Raw genomic sequence first — 27,973 nt, forward strand, 5'->3', positions numbered from 1 at the left:
CAGCAGAGCCTATGGTTCTGCGAAGAATTTTCCTTTCGAAAAGGCGCCAGTTTTCCATGTTTTTAGAGTCCAGGTTAAACCAGCCTATTTGGCCGTAGACTAGGATTGGTTGTATAATTTTTTTACATATGTATGACTTAGTTTTTACTAGTTGAGAGTTGGGTCCAGCCCCACTGCTAATTAAAGGACCGAATATATGATGAATTTGGTGGAATTGCATCTTTGCCTTCTTAAGTGTATTTTCAATGTGACTGCTAAAGTTTAGCTTTTGGTCATAAGTTATACCTAGATATTTAAGTTTTGATCTTATCTTTATTTCGGTGGTGTTGTTTATAAATATTTTAGGTTGAAAATTTCGTGCATTTCTGTATATGTCATTTTGATTTTGTCCTTTTAGAATACAGCCTTCACATTTATTCGTATTTAACTTTAACCGCCATTTTTTGAAATATGTGCATAATTGATCGAGATACGAATTAAGGTCCGTTTCTGCACTTGCGATTCTGGCTCCTGAAGCGAGAAGGAGTATATCGTCTGCATATATTAATGGTTGAATGCGAGCAGTTGAGGATGAGTTTGGGTCTATTTGGGGATCGGGTATATCACCTAGATAAACATTATATAGTGTAGGAGCTAGAATTCCTTGAGGAACACCTGCTGTTATTTTTCGTATCATTGAGCGTTCTGCACCATCGGGGCTGCAGACGAAAAATGATCTTTGCGTAAGATAGCTATGTAGGAGCCTTGTAAGGTTTGAGTTAAAGTTGAATGTTTGGGACATCTTATAGATTAACCCGTTTGTCCACACGGTATCAAAGGCTTTTTCGAAGTCGAGTCCACATGCTATGGTGGCCCGTTTTTGTGCTGGATTTTCAAAGATAAAGTTATTTGCAACTGCTAGGGAGTGGTTTACGGATGTATTTTCTCTAAATCCGAATTGGAAGGGTTTGAGAATTGAATTTATATTCATGTGCTTTTTTATTTAGCTCAATAACATTTTTTCGAATAGTTGGCTTATAGCCGAGAGGATGGATATTGGCCTGTAACTTTGGAGTCGATCTGGCTTTTGCTTGTTTTTCGGAATCGGGATGACTCTACTGCACTTCCAGCTATTGGGGAAATATCCTATGTTATAACAGTGATTAAATAGCTTAGCAAAGTGACTAAGGATTAACATGTTACACTTTTTTAGGAGGAAGTTGCTAGAACAGTCAGTTCCTAGTGTCTTTTTCCCATTTGCGTTTCTTATCCAATCAAGAAGTTGTTCGACATTAGTAAAACCAAGTTGGTCGGCTTCTCTCCAGTTACCATCTGCAGTGAGATTATTGTTGAAGTCTACTATGTTTGACCTGTTACTTGAGTTTTCGTCGAAATTGTTGTTTATTGAATTATTGACATGGCTGGTGTGCTGTTGTAGAGACGAACGGCTCAATGTCATGTTTTCGTTTTGTTTGTGTATCTGTTCAAATGACCAAGCTAGCTCATTGACCTTTTCAACTTTGGAATGTATGATTTCAGGCGTGGGCATATCTATATTATTCTTTTCTATTTCTGTGAGGTGTATATTATAACTTAGGAGTTTGCTTTCTGAACCTTTGTTTGACAAAAGTTTTAGGCTTATGTTTTGAGGTTTAATATATTTAATGGGGTTATATACAATTTTAGGTTTAAAAAAACTAGGTGAGTGTTTTTTTACTGAATACTAAAGTATATCCCTTACAGAACATTTTCCCAAATTTTAATAGAGATCCGAATAAGGTAGTTTCGACTAGGAAAACAGACGTTTTGTCTGCTGCGATTTTCAATTAGGTTTAGCATAGTACTCAACGTAAAACTTTAAATGCTTAGATTATGTCAAAGTCAATTTTTGGGATGGCGCAAAAGTGCCTTAGTGCCTGTTCGACCGCTCGATTGCACAAGAACAATTTGTGCATCGATTCCTCTCTTCAGATTTTTTTTTTGGGAAATTATTCATGTTAATGATTATAATTGCCTAGTTCGTGAAGCGATCGTTCGTTTCTCTGATTGTGTATGCGCCAATTTTGATTTGTCAGGTCGGAATCTTTTTAGTAAAATTTTTAGCTCCACAAAATCAACTTTTGCAAAATCTTTGAGGACTTATGCAGCAAAAACCTAAATAGGCTGGGAAGTAATCATTTGAACGAAATGGAAAAAATACTATTGACGAATAACTATTATTTTGGTTTTTTCGGGAGTGTTCTTTCGTGGGATAGACCTTGAACGAGGCTTCGTGGCCACCAAAAGCCAATTGCTGAAGCAAAAAAAAGCGTTCCGTGATGTACTATGCGTTGGGACATGCCAGCTTTGTATTATTTACATTTAAGTTTCAACCATTAACAATTTGGCTGTTGGGAGATTTTTTAGCAATGGAGTCTATAATTTTGTTTAGATCTGATGTGCACAAAGGATCTTTTGGCCGCTTGTAAAGTGATATGACAACGACGTTATGACATAACCCATTTGACAGATTGTAGTTTAGTTCTACGGCTGTTGCTTCTAAAAAGCGCAATTGACCCAATTCTATTCTTTGGTATTTTGTTCCATTTTTTATGGCAAATTGAGGAACTGAATCGATTTTCAGTTTGGAGAACATGACGTTGCTCTATTCTTGTATCTGTTGTTCTAGATAATTGTCGAATAAACTGATAATGGGACAGTGTGATTAAGTGTTTTTGATTTAGACGGTGCTCAGCTATGAGCATGACGTCTGGTCTATGTTTATTTAAGAATGAGTTTAGTTCGTTCCTTTTTTGTAGGGACACGATAGAGTTTACATTTTGGAAGATGCATTTAAGATGGGACATTTAATTCATCGAGATTTGAAATAGGAAGTCTAGAATAATCTCCTGCTTCTGTCTTTTCTGCTCAGATCCGCTGAGGTTTGCAGTTCCGGTGTATTTTTTAGTCACCCCTTGCATGATTTCAACGCAAGATATAATGTCTTTGCCGAAGATTTCTATTGTATCATTATTGAAGGATTCAAAAGGGTTTGTTTGTCTTAATCTGTTTTCCATATGTTTATTAAGCTCACTGTTGGTAGTAGCTACTTTTTGTTGTGGCTGTATTTTTTTGCAGTGGGTTTTGCTGCTGCTTGTTTGTTGTCATTCGTTGAGAACAGCGATGAGAAACTCTTTTTCTCCCTGATGAGTGAAAGGCTTTCTGCTTTGCTTATTACGCGATCAATTTTGATATTTGTGGTTTTCCTGTTTTTATACCCTTGCAGAGGGTATTATAATTTTGGTCAAAAGTGTGCAACGCAGTGAAGGAGACATCTCCGACCCTATAAAGTATATATATTCTTGATCAGGATCACCTCCTGAGTTGATATAGCCATGTCCGTCTGTCCGTCTGTCCGTCTGTCTGTCCGTCTGTCTGTCCGTCTGTCTGTTTCTACGCGAACTAGTCTCTCAGTTTTAAAGATATCGAATTGAAACTTTGCACACACCTTTCTTTCCTTTGCACGCTGTATATAAGTCGGAACGGCCGGGATCGGCCGACTATATCCTATAGCTGCCATATAACTGATTGATCGGAAATGCCATAACTTTGGTGTTTGTAAAGTAAGGAAGCTGGGATTTCCTATGGGTTTTATATTTGGCCAATAAATCCGACCTACCAAATTTCATAAGGATCGGCCGACTATATCCTATAGCTCCCATATAACTGAGTGATCGGAAATGCCATAACGTTAGTGTTTGTGAAGTTAGGAAGTTGGGATTTTCTATGGGTTTTATATTTGGCCAATCAATCCGACCTACCAAATTTCATAAGGATCGGCCGACTATATCCTATAGCTCCCATATAACTGATTGATCGGAAATGCCATAACTTTGGTGTTTGTAAAGTTAGGAAGCTAGGATTTCCTATGGGTTTTATATTTGGCCACTCAATCCGACCTACCAAATTTCATAAGGATCGGCCGACTATATCCTATAGCTGCCATATAACTGAACGATTGGAAATGCCATAACTTTGGTGTTTTTACAGTTCGGAAGTTGGGATTTTTTATGAGTATTAAGAATGCATCATATGAATAATTTTGGAGAATATAATTTACAGAGTATTCTGCAAGGGTATATCAACTTCGGCTCCGCCCGAAGTTAGCTTTCCTTTCTTGTTTTGATTTGTTTTTCCTTAACTGCGATTCGGACTGGACAGACTTTTGCATTTGCAGTGTGGGCCCCCTTGCAGTTTACACATTTTGCTTCAGTTTTATCGGACGGATTTTCGGACTTTTTTATTGCGCATTGGCCAGGACCATGAGGAGCAGTGCATTTAACGCATCTATATCCCATATTACAATTGCTGGCTACATGGGTGTATCTTTGACAGTTGTGACATTGTCTAACTTCGTTTTTGTTTTTCTTTAGCCCCTCTACCACTATGCGGCAGTTGAGCAAGGTTTTAAGATGGAAAACTTGTTTCATTTCTTCAATTGTTTCTACTTGGACTAACCAGAATTTATTTTTAAACGTCTTTACTGTTATCGATTTAATAAGAGGCAAACTTTCTTTAAGGGCCGTTTGTATATCGTCGGCTTGAAAAACCTCATGAGGTAGTTTTTTGATTACCATTGAGTGTTTTCTTAGTTCCTTTGGTGTGTATGAAAAGTACATTAGTTGTTTTGCTGTTAGTAATTCTTTAGCCTGAAGGTAGTGCTCTAGGCAAAATACCCTTATGTGCAATAGGTTTTTGTTCATTATGTTCAAGGAAAACTTGTTGTCTTTAATAAAATTGCGAAACATACCTGTAAGTATCTTCGGCTCGGCGTTATATACTACAATTATGGGTGGAATCAGTTTTTTCGACGCAGTCATCTTTTGGGCTCCTTGGGACCTTCCTGTTTGGGCTGTTTCATTGCCGGTATTCCTAAGCTTGTCGTGGCGAGGGCTGCTGGTGCTGACCGTCTTTTTGTTGATTTTTGGTCGCTGCGTGCCGTCCGGAAGAGACGGGAATTCGTTGGCGTTATAGGTAGGCGCTGATGCATTTATAGTTGTTTTCGACTTCTTTTTTATTGCCCCGAGGTTGTTGTTTTCGGGCATTAATTGATTCTTCAGGCGTTGGTTTTCCTGACGTAGAAGCTCAAGTTCCTCCATTAATCCCTTCAGTTGAGATTGGGTAATAGGAGCATTTTCATCAGTTTCTTCCTCTTCGTCGGAGACGGAGGATTCATCACTGCTGGTGTCATAGCTGGTTTGACTGTCTTCAGCCGAGGACTCGGCGTTGCGTTGACGTTTTTGAGAAGCTTTTTCGAAGTCCATTTCTCGGTTGGTGCTAACACTAAGCTCGTCAGCGGAGGCTGCAAGCACTACCGGGTCAGTTTTAGCTGGCATATTTGTTTGCATCTTTGTTAAGGCACTATCGGTTATTTTTTGATTTTTTGCGTTTACCGTGTAAGGGGCATTTCGCGTTTTGTGATTGTTTGTCGAAAATTTTATATTTTTAATACTTTTTATTTTATTTGTATTTTTGTTTAAAGCAACGGCATAGGCCGGTTGCTCTTCACATTCTTTGACCACAGAGAGATCCAGGTTGCTATCGATATTTATTCCAGTCACTATCTGTATCGATTTTTCTTTTTAATTTATTTTGATTTCTCAGTCTCTATCTGAATTCTGTGAATTTCGAAATTCTAAGAAATCGAGCTTTTCTCAGAAGCTGCTTTTCCACTAGTTTTCGGCGGCATTATTTCAGTTCACTTTTAATTTCACAAACACAATTCACTGATCATAACGGAGCATTCATTCATTCATTCATTTATTGTCAAAATTTTAGTTCAGATATACAGTTATTCTTAAACAATAGTACAACATGATTGACAAGGTTCGTGCTTACTGACTATTTAGAAAATTATAGTTTAACCCTGCGCTTCAAGCTTATCTGGGCTTTAGTCTTTTAATATTGATCTTATGATTTCTGCTAATATGAGTGTATTATTGTATCTTAAAAATAGTTCAATTTCATTTCATTTGGTATGTTCCGGGAAAAAGTTTTTTTTTAAAAAACCCTGAGTTTATTAGTTTTGATTGTTTTGTTTGAGACTTAAATCTATGTTATATACTACGGGTGAGGGTAAAGTGGATATTTACAGGTGGGGAATATGTACAAGGAATATAAGTTGAGTGGATCAACTAAATTATATTGAGATTTCATGATATTGTTTATGATTTAGATATTTATATATGTTCTTTTATTGACTTATGTTGTAGACTAGGCCATCAGCTGGGCTGATGGATTGGTGTTTTCTATGGTAGAAAATAAGATTTCCGACCTCGTCGTAAAGAATTCCTTTTTCCATGAGATCATTTCTATGGTGTATGGTGATTAGTTCAGTTGGTAAGTATGGAGGGATTTGAGTTTGTGATATGTTGTTTGTGATGATGAATTTATCTAAGATGAGAAACATTTGTCTATCTAATCTTGTAGTTTTGGTTATTGTGTAAAGGGTTTTATTTGGTATATAGTGATGTGTAAATATATCCCTGCTTTGAGGACCAATAGAGATGCGAAGTATTTTGCTTTCAAGGCGACGAAGTTCCTCCATTATATTGCTGCTTATATTCATCCAAGCAATACAGCCATAAGTGAGTACTGGTTGAATTAGTTTTTTGTAAGCAAGTGTGGACATTTTAATAATAGAGTTTATTTCATTTATTTGTGCGGTCGCTAACGGCTTATAAATATGATTAATTAGATTTAATATAGTATAGGCATTCTTTTTGCAGTACTCTAAGTGTTTCTTAAAGTTAAGTTTTTCATCGTAGATTACTCCAAGATATTTCAGTTGGTCGTCATATTTTACTTCTTGGTTGCCGTATATGTACACTTTAGGTACAAATTTTCGGGCGTTTTTGTAAATTCCAGTGAGGCACGGTCCTTTGAAAATGGAGCTTATGCATTTTTTAGCATTTAGTTTAATGTGCCATTTGGTAAAGTAATTGCATAGCATGTCTAGGTATGTATTAATGTCATTCTGTGCACTCGACATATATCCTGCGGATGCGAGTAATAGAATGTCGTCTGCATATATGAGTGTTTTTATTTGCGTAGATGTAGCTGTATTCGGTGTATAGTAGGGGAGATCTGCAAGATATATGTTATAGAGTATTGGTGCTAGTAGGGATCCTTGGGGAACATCTGCTGGAACTGTTCTTATTATTGAGATTTCGTTTTCAGAGGGACTATGTACTTGAAATGATCGATTTAATAGGTAATTTTGTATTATTTTAATGGTTTCTGGTCTAAAATTAAAATGTTGGCTCATTTTGTAGATGAGTCCATCAATCCAGACCGTATCAAATGCCTTTTCGAAGTCAAGAGCGCAGGCGATTGTTGCACGCCTGTGGGCCAGATTTCCATAGATGAAATCATTGGCTGCAGCAAATGCGTGATTAGTTGATAGTCCGTCTTTGAACCCGTACTGATTTTCTTTTAATATTCTGTTGGAATTCAGATGGCGTTTAATTTCTGATGTTATTACTTTTTCTAACAGTAAACTTATTGCGGATAGTATTGCAATTGGTCTAAAAGATTGCAAGCTGTTAGGCTTGCAGTTTGTTTTTGGGATTGGGATGACTTTGCTGTGTTTCCACTCAGATGGAAAATATCCTATATTGAGGCAGTGATTAAATATAATTGCTATGTGGTTCAGGACTGGTTTATTGCAGTTTTTGAGAAGAAAGTTACTTGTGCCATCTGGGCCCATAGTTTTTTTATTATTTTTAGTTTTGAGTATTTGGAGAAGGTCTTCTGCGTTTGTGAATCCCATAATTGTGGCTCCTGTCCAATTTCCATCAGCTGTGTGTAGGTTGTCGAATGTTATTCTATTTGTGTTTGATGCTATTTTGGTATTTTGGATTTGTATTAGTTGAGTTTGTGTTAAGCTATGGCGGTGGCGGAAAAGGGATCGTCTTAGTTTCCTTTTGATTTGAATTAATTTGATACATTGATTGCTGAGATTAATTTTTTGGTGAGGTTTGGTTGGGTCTATTGTTATTTTGGGAATGGCGTTTTCAGAATTTAAGGCTGTTGATATGGCATTTGTTAGGATTTGAACATGGTTGTCTATTTCGTTAGAGTTTATGTTTTCTTTGTTTGGTATATTTCTCAAATTTTGTAGAATTAATGTGTTCCAAGAAATGCTGTTTATTTTATTAAAATTGTATATTGTTTTGGGTTGGTTATAGATGAGATTACTCCTCTGGTTTATTGTTAGTTCTATGCCGTGATAGTCTGAGGCAAAATCTTTTATTACTTTGCACCCGTACATAAATGTGTGGTTGTCTATTTTAATTGAGTTGGAAGTAATGAAAAAATCTATTGATGAGTCTTGTATTAGATTTGGGCGGGTTGGTTCTTGGCTGGGAATGATAGTAAGTGAAGGCTGGCCAGATAACCATTGATCGAGAACCTTTCCTGACTGATTTACATGGCGATTGTTATGATTTGGTTTGTTCCAAGAAGGGTGCTTGGCGTTTAGGTCGCATCCGATAATTATCTGATCGTAATTTTTAATTTTTAATATTGAGTTCATCAGTTTATTTAGATCAGAGCTTAAAAGTGCATGCTGGGGTCTTTTATATAGTGATATAAGCACGCATGTTAAGGGTCTATTATTCATGTCGGTATAGTGTATTTTAATACCTACTGCTTCAATAAACTCCATTTGTTCAATATTAATATGTTCGTGTTTTAAGCCGTTTTTTAGGCAAATGGCTACTTGTTTTCCCGATTCTTTTTTTCTATTTTGAGTTTTTAAGGCTGATGCCACCGATATAGTTGTTTGGTTTATAAAATGATGTGTATCCAACATTGGAGCGTGTGAGCTATTTAGGTTATGTTCTGCAATAATTAAAATTTCTGGCTTGTGTTTTTTCAGGAATTGGTTAAGTTCGATTCTCTTTCTGAGAAAAACGATTCCGTTGACATTTTGGAAAACTATTTTCATCTTCAGTTGACCGCAATTTGTATTAGGAAATCCAGGATTAAAGTTTGTTTCGTTTTTTGGTCGCTTTCATTCACAGCTGGGTACCTCTCTACTACCGATTTCATTATTTCATAACAGGTTAGAAGGTCCTTTCCAAAGGCTTCGATTGAAACATTATCTAATTTTTCTAAAGATAGGGACTGGTTATTACCTCGAGGTTGGTACTGTTTTCTTGTTGTTGCTGTATTGTTGGATTTAACTGCGGCCGCAAAGCTTAAGCCTTCTTTTATTTGATTTGTTTTTTGGTTTTGGGAATATTTTATTGGGTTTATTTTTTTATTGAGTTTTGCAGCTTGTATTTGGCGTCTGTCTGTAATGTTTTTTATATATTTTATGCGTACCGGGCATATTCTAGCGTTGGCTGTGTGTTGTCCTTTGCAGTTCACGCATTGTGTCATGATTGGTTGATTTTCATCTTTGTTTTCTGGTTTTTTAATTTTGCAATTCCCAGGAGCGTGTTCTTCTGTACATTTTACACAACGGTATGGCATGTTACAGTTCGAGGCGACGTGTAGAAATCGTTGGCACTTGTGGCACTGTTTGATTTCTTTTGGGTGGGGCTTATAAGTCTCTATGTCTACCTTACAGTTTAATAGATATCGTATATTGAAAATTTTTTTAATGTCTTTTGATTTTTTTAACACGGCGTGCCAGTGTTTTATTTTAAAGGGTTCTAGTGAGATAATTTCCAATTCTGGAACAGCCTCTTTGAGTGCGTTTTCTACTTCCTCTTTATTAAATAATAAAGGAGGAATTTTTTTTATTATTATGTTATGTGGCTTTATTTGTTTAGGTGTGTATGTAAAGAAATTCATATTATTTTTTGACAGTATTGTTTTGGTTTTTTCGAGAGTTTCGAGGGAGAAAGTCTTAATATGGGTAACATTTTTATTTAAGATGTTTAAATTAAACTTATAGTTAAATATACCTTTTAGTTTTGAAGGATTTTCGTTGTAGAGTACTATGACCGGTAGGTTCTTTATATTAAGGTCTGGTTCAGAAGTCGAATCCTTTGAGCCTGCGGTCTTCTGGGTAGGAGTTGTCTTGGCAATTGTAGCTTTTGTAGCTTTGTTTTTCTTAATCGTTGTAGATGCTTCCAGGGGCGGAAACATGACGTCTTTGTTGTTATTTCCATTCGTTGGACGCGGAAAGTTGTCGACAATTGGTGTTTCGGCGGTTTTGATGTTTTGTTGTAGCATGAGAAGTTTGTTCTGCTCTCTTAATTTTTGTAGCTCCTGAAGTAGTCCATGGAGCTCTGCGTTGGTGATTTTCGAAGGTGATTCATCTTCATCGTCTTCTTCTTCTTCTTCATTGGATTCGTCGAAGCTGGATTCAGATTCTTCTTCAGATGATGTTGTGTATTTACGCTTATTATTTGCGCTTTCGAAATCCATTTCATTGTTATCGGAATTAAGGCTGCTTTCAGGTGTATTAGGTATTTGCTTTACCGTTGGTTCTGTTATTGTTTCAGTAATATTTGTTGGTATGTTCGCTGTTGCTTCAGGAACTAACTGCGTGGATGATGTACCGGGACTCTTTGCCATTAAGGCACTGATGATTGTTTTTTTGTCATATGGCATGATTCTCAGTTTACGAGGGCTTTTATTGGTTTTGCATTTTTGGGTGACCGACGCCAGTTCTGCATATGCAACCGTCGGTGTTATATTGTTTTTGTCCGTTTGATTCACTTTTCTTATTTCTTTTATATATTTTTCAGTCACTATCTATATTATTGAGAATTTCGAAATTCTAAGAAATTGAGCTGCTTTTCCAGTAGTTTTCGGCAGCATTATTTCAGTTCACTTTTAATTTCACAAACACAATTCACTGATCATAACGGAGCCGGAACGCGTTCACCCTTATACTTTTTTTCGAGCAACCTTTTCAGGTATAAGGCACCCACCCCTAACTAAACGCGCAGGCAGGCAAAAAAGTATAAATATGTGGCTACCAATTTTTCTCGAGCATTCGTTTTTGTGTGTTAAGTGAACTAAGTGAAATAAATGTCTGGTCGTGGAAAAGGTGGCAAAGTGAAGGGAAAGGCAAAGTCCCGCTCCAACCGGGCTGGTCTTCAATTCCCAGTGGGCCGTATTCACCGTCTGCTCCGCAAGGGCAACTATGCCGAGCGTGTTGGTGCCGGCGCTCCGGTTTACCTGGCTGCCGTGATGGAATATCTGGCCGCCGAGGTTCTCGAGTTGGCTGGCAATGCTGCTCGTGACAACAAGAAGACTAGGATTATCCCGCGTCATCTGCAGCTGGCCATTCGCAACGACGAAGAATTGAACAAGCTGCTCTCCGGCGTCACCATTGCCCAGGGTGGAGTATTGCCCAATATCCAGGCTGTTCTGTTGCCCAAGAAGACCGAGAAGAAGGCTTAAACGTTCCAAAAGCAGAGCCAACTACATACTTGTACATAAACATACCCAACCGTCCTTTTCAGGACGACCAAGTTTTTACCAAAGAATTGTTAATATTTTCAAATAGAACATCAGGCATCAAAAAGTATTTCAAATAAAAAATATGTATCTAGTGAACACAGCATCTTGGGTTTTAAAAATGTTCGGGAAGTTAAATAATAATTTTATTGTATAACTTTATCAGACAGACTGCTCTTTCGCATCTGAAACAGTACAGTCTGAACAAAAAACATTTTTATACATGTCTGTAAGTGATTGTTTTACAACACATTTTTCTACCTGTTTGAGAAACTGACGAATGCTCGCGGTGAAAACTAAATATTTCGATTTTGTTCACTCCCAATTTGGAGTTCCCAGCCAATAAAACAAAAAAGCGTAAAATGTTTTGAAAATTTGTCTGCTTTGGAGATGTAATGGTGGTCCTGAAAAGGACCGATTGCTGAATGAAGTACAAGCTGTACTTGTTTTTAACCGCCGAAACCGTACAGGGTGCGGCCTTGCCTCTTCAGGGCGTACACGACATCCATGGCTGTGACAGTCTTCCTCTTGGCGTGTTCGGTGTAGGTGACGGCATCACGGATAACGTTCTCCAGGAACACCTTCAGAACACCACGTGTTTCCTCGTAAATTAATCCGGAGATGCGCTTCACACCGCCACGACGAGCCAAACGGCGTATGGCTGGCTTCGTAATACCACTAACCATACAACATATAGACTGGTCATTTCATACAACGAATTTGGTCACAAAATTTTTCACTCGGGGGCCCCAGTGCTGGAATCGGCAGGCCCCGACACTTCGTGTGCCTTCGGGTTTTTTCGCTCTCGTTCTAATTCTTATTTTGACGCTCGCGCTCGAGTTCGGTCGTTCAGTCGCAGAGACGCGCATTTTGAAGAAGGTTGGCCTGCGCTTGAATTGGGCTTTGTATGTATGCGTGTTCATGCATTCTCATACAGGGGTGCATGTGTGCGATCATTTCATTTCGATGCAGCAAGAATATTTTGTCTTTTGCTACTTTTCAGACTTGGTACCCTAACAATATGGGCGTATTCACTATTGGGTTAATGATAAAAATAAGAATATTATATGTTATAGTATATTTTTAATATTTCAGCATATATTTCATCTTGGTTTACAAATTCAAATCAGTGGTAGCAAAAAAATATTTTGCATATATGTATGTATTCCAATTAATAGAAATCAATCTACTGATTTAGGAACAGGGCACATCGCAGTCGGTGTCTGCGCTTAGTGGTTCAGAAAACTTCAAACCAAATCAGCTTTGGTTGTTGTTCTGCGAGCGTATGGTGCCTGCATAGCCTACCGACGATTGAATTTTAGGGGTGGGTACAGAAACAAGAACGTTTTTTAGGACACTTGTTTTGAATGTTATGTTTAATGATAATTAATTTTATAATTTTTTTTTATATTAAAAATCATTAAAAGTTTACTTCTTGATTTAAAATAGTAATATAAATTTAAGAAAATCACTTCAAATTTATTTTTGTCTGTACTTTATAGTGGATAAACAATTTGTTATTTTCCAAGATTAAAACTATAAAATTATTATATGTACATATGTATATTTATCGGTAACTAATTCAAGCGGCGACTTTCAAGAATAAGCAAACATAAAAATATATATAACTAGATCATTAAATAACAACATTAAACAAAATTACACTGCGAATCAAAAAAAAATCAACCAAAACTCATTAAACATATCATTCAAAACAAGTGTCCTAATAAATGTAAACAAAACAAAAGCCAAACAGCCGTTCTTGTTTCTGTACCCACCCCTAAAATTCAATCGTCGGTAGGCTATGCAGGCACCATACGCTCGCAGAACAACAACCAAAGCTGATTTGGTTTGAAGTTTTCTGAACCACTAAGCGCAGACACCGACTGCGATGTGCCCTGTTCCTATCTCAGTAGATTGATTTCTATTAATTGGAATACATACATATATGCAAAATATTTTTTTGCTACCACTGATTTGAATTTGTAAACCAAGATGAAATATATGCTGAAATATTAAAAATATACTATAACATATAATATTCTTATTTTTATCATTAACCCAATAGTGAATACGCCCATATTGTTAGGGTACCAAGTCTGAAAAGTAGCAAAAGACAAAATATTCTTGCTGCATCGAAATGAAATGATCGCACACATGCACCCCTGTATGAGAATGCATGAACACGCATACATACAAAGCCCAATTCAATCGCAGGCCAACCTTCTTCAAAATGCGCGTCTCTGCGACTGAACGACCGAACTCGAGCGCGAGCGTCAAAATAAGAATTAGAACGAGAGCGAAAAAACCCGAAGGCACACGAAGTGTCGGGGCCTGCCGATTCCAGCACTGGGGCCCCCGAGTGAAAAATTTTGTGACCAAATTCGTTGTATGAAATGACCAGTCTATATGTTGTATGGTTAGTGGTAATACCCTGGATGTTATCACGCATCACTTTGCGATGACGCTTGGCGCCACCTTTTCCCAAGCCTTTGCCTCCTTTACCTAGAGCTGCAAAAAAATCGATGGTACTATCGATAATATCGATGGCTGGCCGCCGGTGACCGTCTACGATATTTTTCAGACTATCACGATAGTATTACAAAAAATTTTCATCACTTGGATTTCGAAGAATTAAGAAGGTAAACACGTTTGGATGCGAAAAATTAAATATTTACTAATTTTTTTTTTGTTTTCGACAGCAATATTCAAATTTTGGTGGTTTCGGTGGTTCCTTAAAAATGGATGGCGAGGGAAAAAGTAAGTGGATGGAAAAGATATTAAGAGATTAAATTCACAAATATTTTTTTTTCACAAAAGATGGAGACAAGGATGTGAAGTAGACAGCATCGAAAGGTATTGAAGAAGTGGGCAAGGCGCAAGAGAAATCTTTGAAAAAGTTGAGCCGACTGGCAAGTTCGGTGTGGGATCTCTTTGAGAAAACAAAAGATGGTAGACAAGCAAAATGCCGAATTTGTAAAAAAATTTACAAAACTAGCGGAAACACTAGCAACCTTGCTGACCATTTAAGGAGATTCCACCCAACTCACAGCCAGTACAAGGCCACACAACCGACAATAAAGACATTGTTTACTAACGATGAGTACGACAGCAATTCGGTCCGAAAAGCAAGTCTTGATATGGCGTTGATGGGCATGATTGCTAAGGACATACAACCTTTTTCTATTGTGGAGGACGAAGGGTTTAGGAAGTTTGTCAAGTTGTTAGATCCGCGCTACAAATTGCCGTTACGCACAACGCTACAGGACGTGAAAATGAAAAACATGTACATAGAGCTCAGTGAAAAACTACAGTTGATGCTTGACAAAGTCGATCAGTGTGCGATTACAACGGACTGCTGGACAAGCAAACCCAACACTGGTTATTTGACCATAACTGTTCACTTCATTGACGGAAACTTCCAGCTAAATTCGGCAGTATTGGCAACACAGCCACTCCTATGTGCAACAAATCATTCTGCTGACAATATCGCATCATCATTGCGCGCAGAACTGATAAAATGGAATCTGTTGCCAAAAGTTTGCGCAATAGTTTTATCCGTAACTATGCTAGCAACATGGTGAAGGCATGTGAACTTCTTGAGAAAAGACATCTTCCGTGCTATGCTCATGTCCTTAACCTGGTTATACAAGACTGCCTTGCTATAAAAGAGATTCATACAGTGTTAGCTAAATGCAAGCGAATAGTGACCTTTTTTAAAAGCAGCACAATTGCCTATGAAAAATTCAAAATAGCTCAAGGTCTCGGCAAGCCATACAGCCTGAAACAGGAGGTATGCACACGCTGGAACAGCGCTTTCCAAATGGTCGAGCGCATACTCTTAACCAAAGAGTTTATTTCACCAATGCTGCTTAGCTTGTCCAAGGCGCCGGAGCCGCTGGCAGCAGACGATGTTACTTTATTGGAGGATTTGAAAGACCTGCTGGCTCCGTTTGATGAAGTAACGAAGCAATTGTCTTCGAGCACAAAAGTGACTGTGTCCAGTGTAATTCCATTTTCTTCTTCATTTTGTGAAACAAAATATTGATTTGAAGCAAAGATCTAATAAAGTTGAGTCAATCATACAGCTAAGGCAGTATTTCACACGCATGAACTTAGAAGAAACTCATGATCCTTTAGAATATTGGAAGGTAAGTTAATTCTTTCTATTCTTTCTATTATTATTTTTTATTTTTTTTAACTGCAGCAACATGAACAAGAGATGCCCCAACTGGCTATAAGCGCAAAGCAGGGACTGTGCATTCCCGCAACTTCCACGGAATCTGAACGAATGTTTTCCAAGGCGGGCCTTACTATATCCGATCGACGGGCATCGTTAAAACCAAAGACTGTTAATATTCTTTTGTTTATAAACAAAAACTGGTTCCTTACAAAGGAAAAGTATTAGAATTAATCCTGCCAAAGCTATTAAAGAAAAGGTCTCACTTAAATTTAAAAAAAATAAAACTAATTGTGTTTTTAATTGTAAATTATTGAAAATTAAAATTTTCCTAATTACACTATTTTTAATAAATAATTGCCTAAAGGAATGCCCCTATTATATTGGTTTTACATGAATACCCCTAATGTTTACATCTGGGCGATATTATCGCGATAGTATCGATGTTTACTCCGCAAAAATTCAAAACTATCGATGGTGCTACTATCGATTTTTTTGCAGCTCTACCTTTACCACGACCAGTCATTTTTCACTTTTCTACTATATTAACACACTGCACGAAAGTCACTGAAGAACTAATTCCGATTTTTCGGCGTGCCCCTATTTATACCTAAACCCATAGATACCCGAACGAGTCCGAGCGATATATTCGTCTCGCTCTTCGCTCGTCAAACGAGATGGCCTCTGCCTCTGCCTCTTTCTCTTTCCAACCCTCCACATTTTGCTATATAAGCAGGCACGAACGCGGCAACCGTTTATTGTGTTTTCAGACGCGAAGTGAACATCAGTGAATATAAATATCAACATAGAAATCGAAAATGGCTCGTACCAAGCAAACCGCTCGCAAGTCGACTGGTGGCAAGGCGCCACGCAAACAACTGGCCACCAAGGCCGCTCGTAAGAGCGCCCCAGCCACCGGAGGCGTGAAGAAGCCCCATCGCTATCGCCCCGGAACTGTGGCCCTGCGTGAGATCCGTCGCTACCAGAAGAGTACCGAGCTGCTGATTCGCAAACTGCCTTTCCAGCGTCTGGTGCGTGAGATCGCTCAGGACTTCAAGACTGATTTGCGGTTCCAGAGCTCGGCAGTGATGGCTCTTCAGGAAGCTAGCGAAGCATATCTTGTTGGCCTTTTTGAAGATACCAACTTGTGTGCCATTCATGCCAAGCGTGTAACAATCATGCCCAAGGACATCCAGTTGGCCCGTCGCATTCGCGGTGAGCGTGCTTAAGCTGAGACGGTCTCAACTAGCGACCAATGCGCCAGCATACTTTGTACAAATCGGTCCTTTTCAGGACCACAAAATACTTTCGATGAGATATTAATTTTTCTTTTGGCGTCTTCTAATTATAATAAATATATATATATATATATATATGTATTTTATTTTAATAAATAATTCGCTTTAGGGGGGTGTGGCATTGGGATGTGAACAATGTGCAAGGTTTGAAGGGAATAGCACTAACCATTCAACTGTCATTAAAAAACCGAAAAACTATTAAACTCAATTTTAAAATAAGTTAGCAACAATAACGAATCCCTTATTTATCAAATAAAACAAAACCTATCTCGAAAAAGTTCGAATTTGTATTTTTTCGATTGGTATTTGGTGGGACTTTTATCAGGCACAAGGTTGTTTGGGACAAGCACAACCCACATGCCGTATTGAAATCTCTTTAAAAAATCGAAAAACTGCAAAACACACTCTAAAAATAAGTTAGCAACGTTTAGGAATCTCTTAACTATTAAACAAATAAAAAATATGTTAAAAATCAATACAATTTATATTTTTTTTTGATTGGGACTTGGTGCGATTTTAAAAAGGAGCAAGATTGTAAAGGAATAGCCAAGCCATTCAAATCTCATTAAAAAATGGAAAAACTATTAAACTCAACATGAAAATAGTTTAGCAACGATAACGAATCCCTTATTTATTAAATAAAACAAAATCTATCTCGAAAAAGTTCGAATTCGTATTTTTTTCGATTGGTATTTGGTGGGACTTTTATCAGGCACAAGGTTGTATGGGACAAGCACAACCCACATGCCGTATTCAAATCTCTTTAAAAAATCGAAAAACTGCAAAACACACTCTGAAAATAAGTCAGCAGTGTTGGGGAATCCCATTACTATTAAACAAAATAAAAAATATGTCAAAAACAATACAATTTATATTTTTCTTTTGATTGGGACTTGGTACGATTTATAATAGGAGCAAGATTGTATGGGAATAGCCAAGCCAAATTTGCCTATTTTGGCCAAAACTATCATAAACATTACTAAAAAATTAAGTCGGTCAAAACATGCAAATGATTTGTTTAAGAAAATCTTAAATAACTATAACATTTTGAAACTTTTATATTTTTTTCATCTCGAAAACTATGACCGAATGTACCCTGAAAGCAAACTTTTTATGTCGACTGGGCTCAACTTGGAACAAGTAATAAAATATCTTAATTAATGAAAACGGGTTAAATTTTCAATATTTCCTAAAGTAAAAAGTTCAAATTTCATTTTGTATTAAGAATCGTACAAATATTTGTTAGATTTCTAATTTTAAAATAGGTTTTTAAATAAATTGCTCAAATTACAAATGACAATGTTCAAGTTTATTCAGCGATAAAAGGCCAACGAAACAAGATATTACATTTTCGTAAATGCAAAGTGCTTTATGAAACATTTAAGTTAGTATAGAATCAACAACATTGTTTCGATTAAAGGTCTTAAACAATAAAAACCAGAAAATAAGTTTGCACTTCAAGCAGACATCAGCACAGCAAATGACTGATGTCAGACCCATAGTATGTACATAGTATGAACTAAGTGAAATAAAGCAAAATGTCTGGTCGTGGAAAAGGTGGCAAAGTGAAGGGAAAGGCAAAGTCCCGCTCCAACCGGGCTGGTCTTCAGTTCCCAGTAGGCCGTATTCACCGTCTGCTCCGCAAGGGCAACTATGCCGAGCGTGTTGGTGCCGGCGCTCCGGTTTACCTGGCTGCCGTGATGGAATATCTGGCCGCCGAGGTTCTCGAGTTGGCTGGCAATGCTGCTCGTGACAACAAGAAGACTAGGATTATCCCGCGTCATCTGCAGCTGGCCATTCGCAACGACGAAGAATTGAACAAGCTGCTCTCCGGCGTCACCATTGCCCAGGGTGGAGTATTGCCCAATATCCAGGCTGTTCTGTTGCCCAAGAAGACCGAGAAGAAGGCTTAAACGTTCCAAAAGCAGAGCCAACTACATACTTGTACATAAACATACCCAACCGTCCTTTTCAGGACGACCAAGTTTTTACCAAAGAATTGTTAATATTTTCAAATAGAACATCAGGCATCAAAAAGTATTTCAAATAAAAAATATGTATCTAGTGAACACAGCATCTTGGGTTTTAAAAATGTTCGGGAAGTTAAATAATAATTTTATTGTATAACTTTATCAGACAGACTGCTTTCGCATCTGAAACAGTACAGTCTGAACAAAAAACATTTTTATACATGTCTGTAAGTGATTGTTTTACAACACATTTTTCTACCTGTTTGAGAAACTGACGAATGCTCGCGGTGAAAACTAAATATTTCGATTTTGTTCACTCCCAATTTGGAGTTCCCAGCCAATAAAACAAAAAAGCGTAAAATGTTTTGAAAATTTGTCTGCTTTGGAGATGTAATGGTGGTCCTGAAAAGGACCGATTGCTGAATGAAGTACAAGCTGTACTTGTTTTTAACCGCCGAAACCGTACAGGGTGCGGCCTTGCCTCTTCAGGGCGTACACGACATCCATGGCTGTGACAGTCTTCCTCTTGGCGTGTTCGGTGTAGGTGACGGCATCACGGATAACGTTCTCCAGGAACACCTTCAGAACACCACGTGTTTCCTCGTAAATTAATCCGGAGATGCGCTTCACACCGCCACGACGAGCCAAACGGCGTATGGCTGGCTTCGTAATACCCTGGATGTTATCACGCAGCACTTTGCGATGACGCTTGGCGCCACCTTTTCCCAAGCCTTTGCCTCCTTTACCACGACCAGTCATTTTTCACTTTTCTACTATATTAACACACTGCACGAAAGTCACTGAAGAACTAATTCCGATTTTTCGGCGTGCCCCTATTTATACCTAAACCCATAGATACCCGAGCGAGTCCGAGCGATATATTCGTCTGGCTTTTCGCTCGTCAAACGAGATGGCCTCTGCCTCTTTCTCTTTCCAACCCTCCACATTTTGCTATATAAGCAGGCAGTGAACGCGGCAACCGTTTATTGTGTTTTCAGACGCGAAGTGAACATCAGTGAATATAAATATCAACATAGAAATCGAAAATGGCTCGTACCAAGCAAACCGCTCGCAAGTCGACTGGTGGCAAGGCGCCACGCAAACAACTGGCCACCAAGGCCGCTCGTAAGAGCGCCCCAGCCACCGGAGGCGTGAAGAAGCCCCATCGCTATCGCCCCGGAACTGTGGCCCTGCGTGAGATCCGTCGCTACCAGAAGAGTACCGAGCTGCTGATTCGCAAACTGCCTTTCCAGCGTCTGGTGCGTGAGATCGCTCAGGACTTCAAGACTGATTTGCGGTTCCAGAGCTCGGCAGTGATGGCTCTTCAGGAAGCTAGCGAAGCATATCTTGTTGGCCTTTTTGAAGATACCAACTTGTGTGCCATTCATGCCAAGCGTGTAACAATCATGCCCAAGGACATCCAGTTGGCCCGTCGCATTCGCGGTGAGCGTGCTTAAGCTGAGACGGTCTCAACTAGCGACCAATGCGCCAGCATACTTTGTACAAATCGGTCCTTTTCAGGACCACAAAATACTTTCGATGAGATATTAATTTTTCTTTTGGCGTCTTCTAATTATAATAAATATATAAATATGTATTTTATTTTAATAAATAATTCGCTTTAGGGGGGTGTGGCATTGGGATGTGAACAATGTGCAAGGTTTGAAGGGAATAGCACTAACCATTCAACTGTCATTAAAAAACCGAAAAACTATTAAACTCAATTTTAAAATAAGTTAGCAACAATAACGAATCCCTTATTTATCAAATAAAACAAAACCTATCTCGAAAAAGTTCGAATTTGTATTTTTTCGATTGGTATTTGGTGGGACTTTTATCAGGCACAAGGTTGTATGGGACAAGCACAACCCACATGCCGTATTCAAATCTCTTTAAAAAATCGAAAAACTGCAAAAGACACTCTAAAAATAAGTTAGCAACGTTTAGGAATCTCTTAACTATTAAACAAATCAAAAATATGTTAAAAATCAATACAATTTATATTTTTATTTGATTGGGACTTGGTGCGATTTTAAAAAGGAGCAAGATTGTAAAGGAATAGCCAAGCCATTCAAATCTCATTAAAAAATGGAAAAACTATTAAACTCAACTTGAAAATAGTTTAGCAACGATAACGAATCCCTTATTTATTAAATAAAACAAAATCTATCTCGAAAAAGTTCAAATTCGTATTTTTTTTCGATTGGTATTTGGTGGGACTTTTATCAGGCACAAGGTTGTATGGGACAAGCACAACCCACATGCCGTATTCAAATCTCTTTAAAAAATCGAAAAACTGCAAAAGACACTCTAAAAATAAGTTAGCAACGTTTAGGAATCTCTTAACTATTAAACAAATAAAAAATATGTTAAAAATCAATACAATTTATATTTTTTTTGATTGGGACTTGGTGCGATTTTAAAAAGGAGCAAGATTGTAAAGGAATAGCCAAGCCATTCAAATCTCATTAAAAAATGGAAAAACTATTAAACTCAACTTGAAAATAGTTTAGCAACGATAACGAATCCCTTATTTATTAAATAAAACAAAATCTATCTCGAAAAAGTTTGAATTCGTATTTTTTTTCGATTGGTATTTGGTGGGACTTTTATCAGGCACAAGGTTGTATGGGACAAGCACAACCCACATGCCGTATTCAAATCTCTTTAAAAAATCGAAAAACTGCAAAACACACTCTGAAAATAAGTCAGCAGTGTTGGGGAATCCCATTACTATTAAACAAAATAAAAAATATGTCAAAAACAATACAATTTATATTTTTCTTTTGATTGGGACTTGGTACGATTTATAATAGGAGCAAGATTGTATGGGAATAGCCAAGCCAAATTTGCCTATTTTGGCCAAAACTATCATAAACATTACTAAAAAATTAAGTCGGTCAAAACATGCAAATGATTTGTTTAAGAAAATCTTAAATAACTATAACATTTTGAAACTTTTATATTTTTTTCATCTCGAAAACTATGACCGAATGTACCCTGAAAGCAAACTTTTTATGTCGACTGGGCTCAACTTGGAACAAGTAATAAAATATCTTAATTAATGAAAACGGATTAAATTTTCAATATTTCCTAAAGTAAAAAGTTCAAATTTCATTTTGTATTAAGAATCGTACAAATATTTGTTAGATTTCTAATTTTAAAATAGGTTTTTAAATAAATTGCTCAAATTACAAATGACAATGTTCAAGTTTATTCAGCGATAAAAGGCCAACGAAACAAGATATTACATTTTCGTAAATGCAAAGTGCTTTATGAAACATTTAAGTTAGTATAGAATCAACAACATTGTTTCGATTAAAGGTCTTAAACAATAAAAACCAGAAAATAAGTTTGCACTTCAAGCAGACATCAGCACAGCAAATGACTGATGTCAGACCCATAGTATGTACATAGTATGAACTAAGTGAAATAAAGCAAAATGTCTGGTCGTGGAAAAGGTGGCAAAGTGAAGGGAAAGGCAAAGTCCCGCTGGTCTTCAGTTCCCAGTAGGCCGTATTCACCGTCTGCTCCGCAAGGGCAACTATGCCGAGCGTGTTGGTGCCGGCGCTCCGGTTTACCTGGCTGCCGTGATGGAATATCTGGCCGCCGAGGTTCTCGAGTTGGCTGGCAATGCTGCTCGTGACAACAAGAAGACTAGGATTATCCCGCGTCATCTGCAGCTGGCCATTCGCAACGACGAAGAATTGAACAAGCTGCTCTCCGGCGTCACCATTGCCCAGGGTGGAGTATTGCCCAATATCCAGGCTGTTCTGTTGCCCAAGAAGACCGAGAAGAAGGCTTAAACGTTCCAAAAGCAGAGCCAACTACATACTTGTACATAAACATACCCAACCGTCCTTTTCAGGACGACCAAGTTTTTACCAAAGAATTGTTAATATTTTCAAATAGAACATCAGGCATCAAAAAGTATTTCAAATAAAAAATATGTATCTAGTGAACACATCATCTTGGGTTTTAAAAATGTTCGGGAAGTTAAATAATTATTTTATTGTATAACTTTATCAGACAGACTGCTTTCGCATCTGAAACAGTACAGTCTGAACAAAAAACATTTTTATACATGTCTGTAAGTGATTGTTTTACAACACATTTTTCTACCTGTTTGAGAAACGGACGAATGCTCGCGGTGAAAACTAAATATTTCGATTTTGTTCACTCCCAATTTGGAGTTCCCAGCCAATAAAACAAAAAAGCGTAAAATGTTTTGAAAATTTGTCTGCTTTGGAGATGTAATGGTGGTCCTGAAAAGGACCGATTGCTGAATGAAGTACAAGCTGTACTTGTTTTTAACCGCCGAAACCGTACAGGGTGCGGCCTTGCCTCTTCAGGGCGTACACGACATCCATGGCTGTGACAGTCTTCCTCTTGGCGTGTTCGGTGTAGGTGACGGCATCACGGATAACGTTCTCCAGGAACACCTTCAGAACACCACGTGTTTCCTCGTAAATTAATCCGGAGATGCGCTTCACACCGCCACGACGAGCCAAACGGCGTATGGCTGGCTTCGTAATACCCTGGATGTTATCACGCAGCACTTTGCGATGACGCTTGGCGCCACCTTTTCCCAAGCCTTTGCCTCCTTTACCACGACCAGTCATTTTTCACTTTTCTACTATATAAACACACTGCACAAAAGTCACTGAAGAACTAATTCCGATTTTTCGGCGTGCCCCTATTTATACCTAAACCCATAGATACCCGAGCGAGTCCGAGCGATATATTCGTCTCGCTCTTCGCTCGTCAAACGAGATGGCCTCTGCCTCTTTCTCTTTCCAACCCTCCACATTTTGCTATATAAGCAGGCAGCGAACGCGGCAACCGTTTATTGTGTTTTCAGACGCGAAGTGAACATCAGTGAATATAAATATCAACATAGAAATCGAAAATGGCTCGTACCAAGCAAACCGCTCGCAAGTCGACTGGTGGCAAGGCGCCACGCAAACAACTGGCCACCAAGGCCGCTCGTAAGAGCGCCCCAGCCACCGGAGGCGTGAAGAAGCCCCATCGCTATCGCCCCGGAACTGTGGCCCTGCGTGAGATCCGTCGCTACCAGAAGAGTACCGAGCTGCTGATTCGCAAACTGCCTTTCCAGCGTCTGGTGCGTGAGATCGCTCAGGACTTCAAGACTGATTTGCGGTTCCAGAGCTCGGCAGTGATGGCTCTTCAGGAAGCTAGCGAAGCATATCTTGTTGGCCTTTTTGAAGATACCAACTTGTGTGCCATTCATGCCAAGCGTGTAACAATCATGCCCAAGGACATCCAGTTGGCCCGTCGCATTCGCGGTGAGCGTGCTTAAGCTGAGACGGTCTCAACTAGCGACCAATGCGCCAGCATACTTTGTACAAATCGGTCCTTTTCAGGACCACAAAATACTTTCGATGAGATATTAATTTTTCTTTTGGCGTCTTCTAATTATAATAAATATATAAATATGTATTTTATTTTAATAAATAATTCGCTTTAGGGGGGTGTGGCATTGGGATGTGAACAATGTGCAAGGTTTGAAGGGAATAGCACTAACCATTCAACTGTCATTAAAAAACCGAAAAACTATTAAACTCAATTTTAAAATAAGTTAGCAACAATAACGAATCCCTTATTTATCAAATAAAACAAAACCTATCTCGAAAAAGTTCGAATTTGTATTTTTTCGATTGGTATTTGGTGGGACTTTTATCAGGCACAAGGTTGTTTGGGACAAGCACAACCCACATGGCGTATTCAAATCTCTTTAAAAAATCGAAAAACTGCAAAACACACTCTAAAAATAAGTTAGCAACGTTTAGGAATCTCTTAACTATTAAACAAATAAAAAATATGCCAAAAATCAATACAATTTATATTTTTTTTTTGATTGGGACTAGGTACGATTTTAAGTAGGAGCAAGATTATAAGGGAATAGCCAAGCCATTCAAATCTCATTAAAAAATCGAAAAACTTTTAAACTCAACTTGAAAATAGTTTAGAAACGATAACGAATCCCTTATTTATTAAATAAAACAAAATCTATCTCGAAAAAGTTCAAATTCGTATTTTTTTTCGATTGGTATTTGGTGGGACTTTTATCAGGCACAGGGTTGTATGGGACAAGCACAACCCACATGCCGTATTCAAATCTCTTTAAAAAATCGAAAAACTGCAAAAGACACTCTACAAATAAGTTAGCAACGTTTAGGAATCTCTTAACTATTAAACAAATCAAAAATATGTCAAAAATCAATACAATTTATATTTAAACAGGAGCAAGATTGTAAGGGAATAGCCAAGCCATTCAAATCTCATTAAAAAATCGAAAAACTATTAAACTCAACTTGAAAATAGTTTAGCAACGATAACGAATCCCTTATTTATTAAATAAAACAAAATCTATCTCGAAAAAGTTCGAATTCGTATTTTTTTTCGATTGGTATTTGGTGGGACTTTTATCAGGCACAAAGTTGTATGGGACAAGCACAACCCACATGCCGTATTCAAATCTATTTAAAAAATCGAAAAACTGCAAAACACACTCTAAAAATAAGTTAGCAACGTTTAGGGATCTCTTAACTATTAAACAAATAAAAAATATGTTAAAAATCAATACAATTTATATTTTTTTTTTGATTGGGACTTGGTGCGATTTTAAAAAGGAGCAAGATTGTAAAGGAATAGCCAAGCCATTCAAATCTCATTAAAAAATGGAAAAACTATTAAACTCAACTTGAAAATAGTTTAGCAACGATAACGAATCCCTTATTTATTAAATAAAACAAAATCTATCTCGAAAAAGTTCGAATTCGTATTTTTTTTCTATTGGTATTTGGTGGGACTTTTATCAGGCACAAAGTTGTATGGGACAAGCACAACCCACATGCCGTATTCAAATCTCTTTAAAAAATCGAAAAACTGCAAAACACACTTTAAAAATAAGTCAGCAGTGTTGGGGAATCCCATTACTATTAAACAAAATAAAAAATATGTCAAAAACAATACAATTTATATTTTTCTTTTGATTGGGACTTGGTACGATTTATAATAGGAGCAAGATTGTATGGGAATAGCCAAGCCAAATTTGCCTATTTTGGCCAAAACTATCATAAACATTACTAAAAAATTAAGTCGGTCAAAACATGCAAATGATTTGTTTAAGAAAATCTTAAATAACTATAACATTTTGAAACTTTTATATTTTTTTCATCTCGAAAACTATGACCGAATGTACCCTGAAAGCAAACTTTTTATGTCGACTGGGCTCAACTTGGAACAAGTAATAAAATATCTTAATTAATGAAAACGGATTAAATTTTCAATATTTCCTAAAGTAAAAAGTTCAAATTTCATTTTGTATTAAGAATCGTACAAATATTTGTTAGATTTCTAATTTTAAAATAGGTTTTTAAATAAATTGCTCAAATTACAAATGACAATGTTCAAGTTTATTCAGCGATAAAAGGCCAACGAAACAAGATATTACATTTTCGTAAATGCAAAGTGCTTTATGAAACATTTAAGTTAGTATAGAATCAACAACATTGTTTCGATTAAAGGTCTTAAACAATAAAAACCAGAAAATAAGTTTGCACTTCAAGCAGACATCAGCACAGCAAATGACTGATGTCAGACCCATAGTAGAAGTGCTCTCCTCCTCGATTCTCACCCGTATGAAGGAGGTCGGCAGCAAGCGCGCGCGCCATTTTCTAAACAACAAAGTAGGGTTGTTGGATTTTGAAAAAATATCGTATTGATGATATTTGCTGTTTAAAAAATATCACTCGATGATATTAAAAAATATCGTAAAAAAATATCGATATATCGAGTATTTTTGATATTTTTTAATGTTCAGCTAAATTTCAATAAAGGTTTCCTGTTGGGTCTTTTATAGGCCTAAGAATATGTATAATCAACCATTAACTGCAAATAAGAGCAATTAGAGACACAATAGACTATTTTTATACCCTTGCAGAGGGTATTATAATTTCAGTCAAAAGTTTGCAACGCAGTGAAGGAGGCATTTCCGACCCTATAAAGTATATATATTCTTGATCAGGATCACCTCCTGAGTTGATATAGCCATGTCCGTCTGTCCGTCTGTCCGTTTCTACGCAAACTAGTCCCTCAGTTTTAAAGCTATCTGCTTGAAACTTTCCCAAAAGTTGTCTATCTATTGCAGGTAGTATATAAGTCGGAACGAGCCGGATCGGGCGACTATATCATATAGCTGCCATATAACTGAACGATCGGAAAAGCCATAATGTTGGTGTTTTTAAAGTTAGGAAGTTAGGAAGTTAGAAGTTTTATTTTTGGCCAATTAATCCGACCTACCGAATTTCATAAGGATCGGACGACTATATCCTATAGCCGCCATATAACTGATTGATCGGAAATGCCATAACTTGGGTGTTTGTAAAGTTAGGAAGTTGGGATTTTCTATGGGTTTTATTTTTGGCCAATCAATCCGACCTACCAAATTTCATAAGGATCGGCCGACTATATCCTATAGCTGCCATATAACTGAACGATTGGAAATGCCATAACTTTGGTGTTTTTAAAGTTAGGAAGTTGGGACTTTTTATGAGTATTAAGAATACATCATATGAATAATTTTGAAGAATATAATTTACAGAATATTCTGCAAGGGTATATCAACTTCGGCTCCGTCCGAAGTTAGCTTTTCTTTCTTGTTTATTTAAAAAGTGAATAGAAATCATTGATCTTAAAAAAACAAATATTATACCCACTCTCAAGCAACTCTCCAGCAAACCACTCAATCGCTTTTCTGATATTTTTAGAATGTTATCTTTTGTTGGGATGCCCTCAGCGGTAAAGCCTAGTATCCAGATCGACGAAAACCGTACGCCAGTCATGAGAGACTCCGAGAGGCAAACAGCTGGCGTTCCATTTTCGTCGGGCTTTTTAGCCTAGTATCCAGATCGACGAAAACCGTACGCCAGTCACGAGAGAGAGCGAGAGGCAAACAGCTGGCGTTCACTTTTCGTCGGGCCTTTTTTCACGTCGGTCTCCTGATCGACGAAAAAATACCAGAAAATTCCATAGCGAGCTACCGTCTCCAAATAAACTTT

The 27,973-nt window shown here is 37.6% G+C and overlaps 7 protein-coding genes and 1 pseudogene across 7 annotated transcripts; 5 read left to right on the forward strand and 3 right to left on the reverse strand.

Moving 5' to 3' along the window:
* Positions 1 to 11,010: 11,010 nt before the first annotated feature.
* LOC123037399 (histone H2A) lies at positions 11,011 to 11,449 on the forward strand. Its single transcript, XM_044457836.1, has one exon. It carries the CDS (start codon positions 11,011 to 11,013, stop codon positions 11,383 to 11,385), a length of 375 nt encoding a protein of 124 aa, XP_044313771.1. The 3' UTR covers positions 11,386 to 11,449.
* Positions 11,450 to 11,844: 395 nt separating this feature from the next.
* Positions 11,845 to 16,238, reverse strand: LOC108039239 (histone H4). Its single transcript, XM_044458472.1, has 3 exons — positions 16,136 to 16,238; positions 13,876 to 13,947; positions 11,845 to 12,118 (listed from the first exon to the last, which is right to left on the reverse strand). Exons 1-3 carry the CDS (start codon positions 16,146 to 16,148, stop codon positions 11,892 to 11,894), a joined length of 312 nt encoding a protein of 103 aa, XP_044314407.1. The 5' UTR covers positions 16,149 to 16,238; the 3' UTR covers positions 11,845 to 11,891.
* A 147-nt stretch (positions 16,239 to 16,385) lies between these two features.
* On the forward strand, positions 16,386 to 16,915 carry LOC123037231 (histone H3). The gene has a single exon (XM_044457199.1). It carries the CDS (start codon positions 16,441 to 16,443, stop codon positions 16,849 to 16,851), a length of 411 nt encoding a protein of 136 aa, XP_044313134.1. The 5' UTR covers positions 16,386 to 16,440; the 3' UTR covers positions 16,852 to 16,915.
* A 1,526-nt stretch (positions 16,916 to 18,441) lies between these two features.
* On the forward strand, positions 18,442 to 18,897 carry LOC123037346 (histone H2A). Its single transcript, XM_044457556.1, has one exon. The coding sequence runs from the start codon at positions 18,459 to 18,461 to the stop codon at positions 18,831 to 18,833; it is 375 nt and encodes a 124-aa protein (XP_044313491.1). The 5' UTR covers positions 18,442 to 18,458; the 3' UTR covers positions 18,834 to 18,897.
* Positions 18,898 to 19,290: 393 nt separating this feature from the next.
* LOC108039256 (histone H4) lies at positions 19,291 to 19,687 on the reverse strand. The gene has a single exon (XM_044458700.1). It carries the CDS (start codon positions 19,647 to 19,649, stop codon positions 19,338 to 19,340), a length of 312 nt encoding a protein of 103 aa, XP_044314635.1. The 5' UTR covers positions 19,650 to 19,687; the 3' UTR covers positions 19,291 to 19,337.
* A 208-nt stretch (positions 19,688 to 19,895) lies between these two features.
* On the forward strand, positions 19,896 to 24,274 carry LOC123037674. Its single transcript, XM_044460352.1, has 4 exons — positions 19,896 to 20,344; positions 22,430 to 22,639; positions 23,222 to 23,356; positions 23,791 to 24,274. Exons 1-4 carry the CDS (start codon positions 19,937 to 19,939, stop codon positions 24,208 to 24,210), a joined length of 1,173 nt encoding a protein of 390 aa, XP_044316287.1. The 5' UTR covers positions 19,896 to 19,936; the 3' UTR covers positions 24,211 to 24,274.
* Positions 22,333 to 22,760, forward strand: LOC123037427 (annotated as a pseudogene).
* Positions 23,154 to 23,547, reverse strand: LOC123037568 (histone H4). Its single transcript, XM_044458981.1, has one exon. It carries the CDS (start codon positions 23,510 to 23,512, stop codon positions 23,201 to 23,203), a length of 312 nt encoding a protein of 103 aa, XP_044314916.1. The 5' UTR covers positions 23,513 to 23,547; the 3' UTR covers positions 23,154 to 23,200.
* Positions 24,275 to 27,973: the final 3,699 nt, after the last annotated feature.

Source organism: Drosophila rhopaloa, unplaced genomic scaffold (genome assembly GCF_018152115.1).
Source record: "Drosophila rhopaloa isolate 14029-0021.01 unplaced genomic scaffold, ASM1815211v1 contig_1, whole genome shotgun sequence".
In the NCBI taxonomy this organism is placed as follows: Eukaryota; Metazoa; Arthropoda; class Insecta; order Diptera; family Drosophilidae; genus Drosophila; species Drosophila rhopaloa.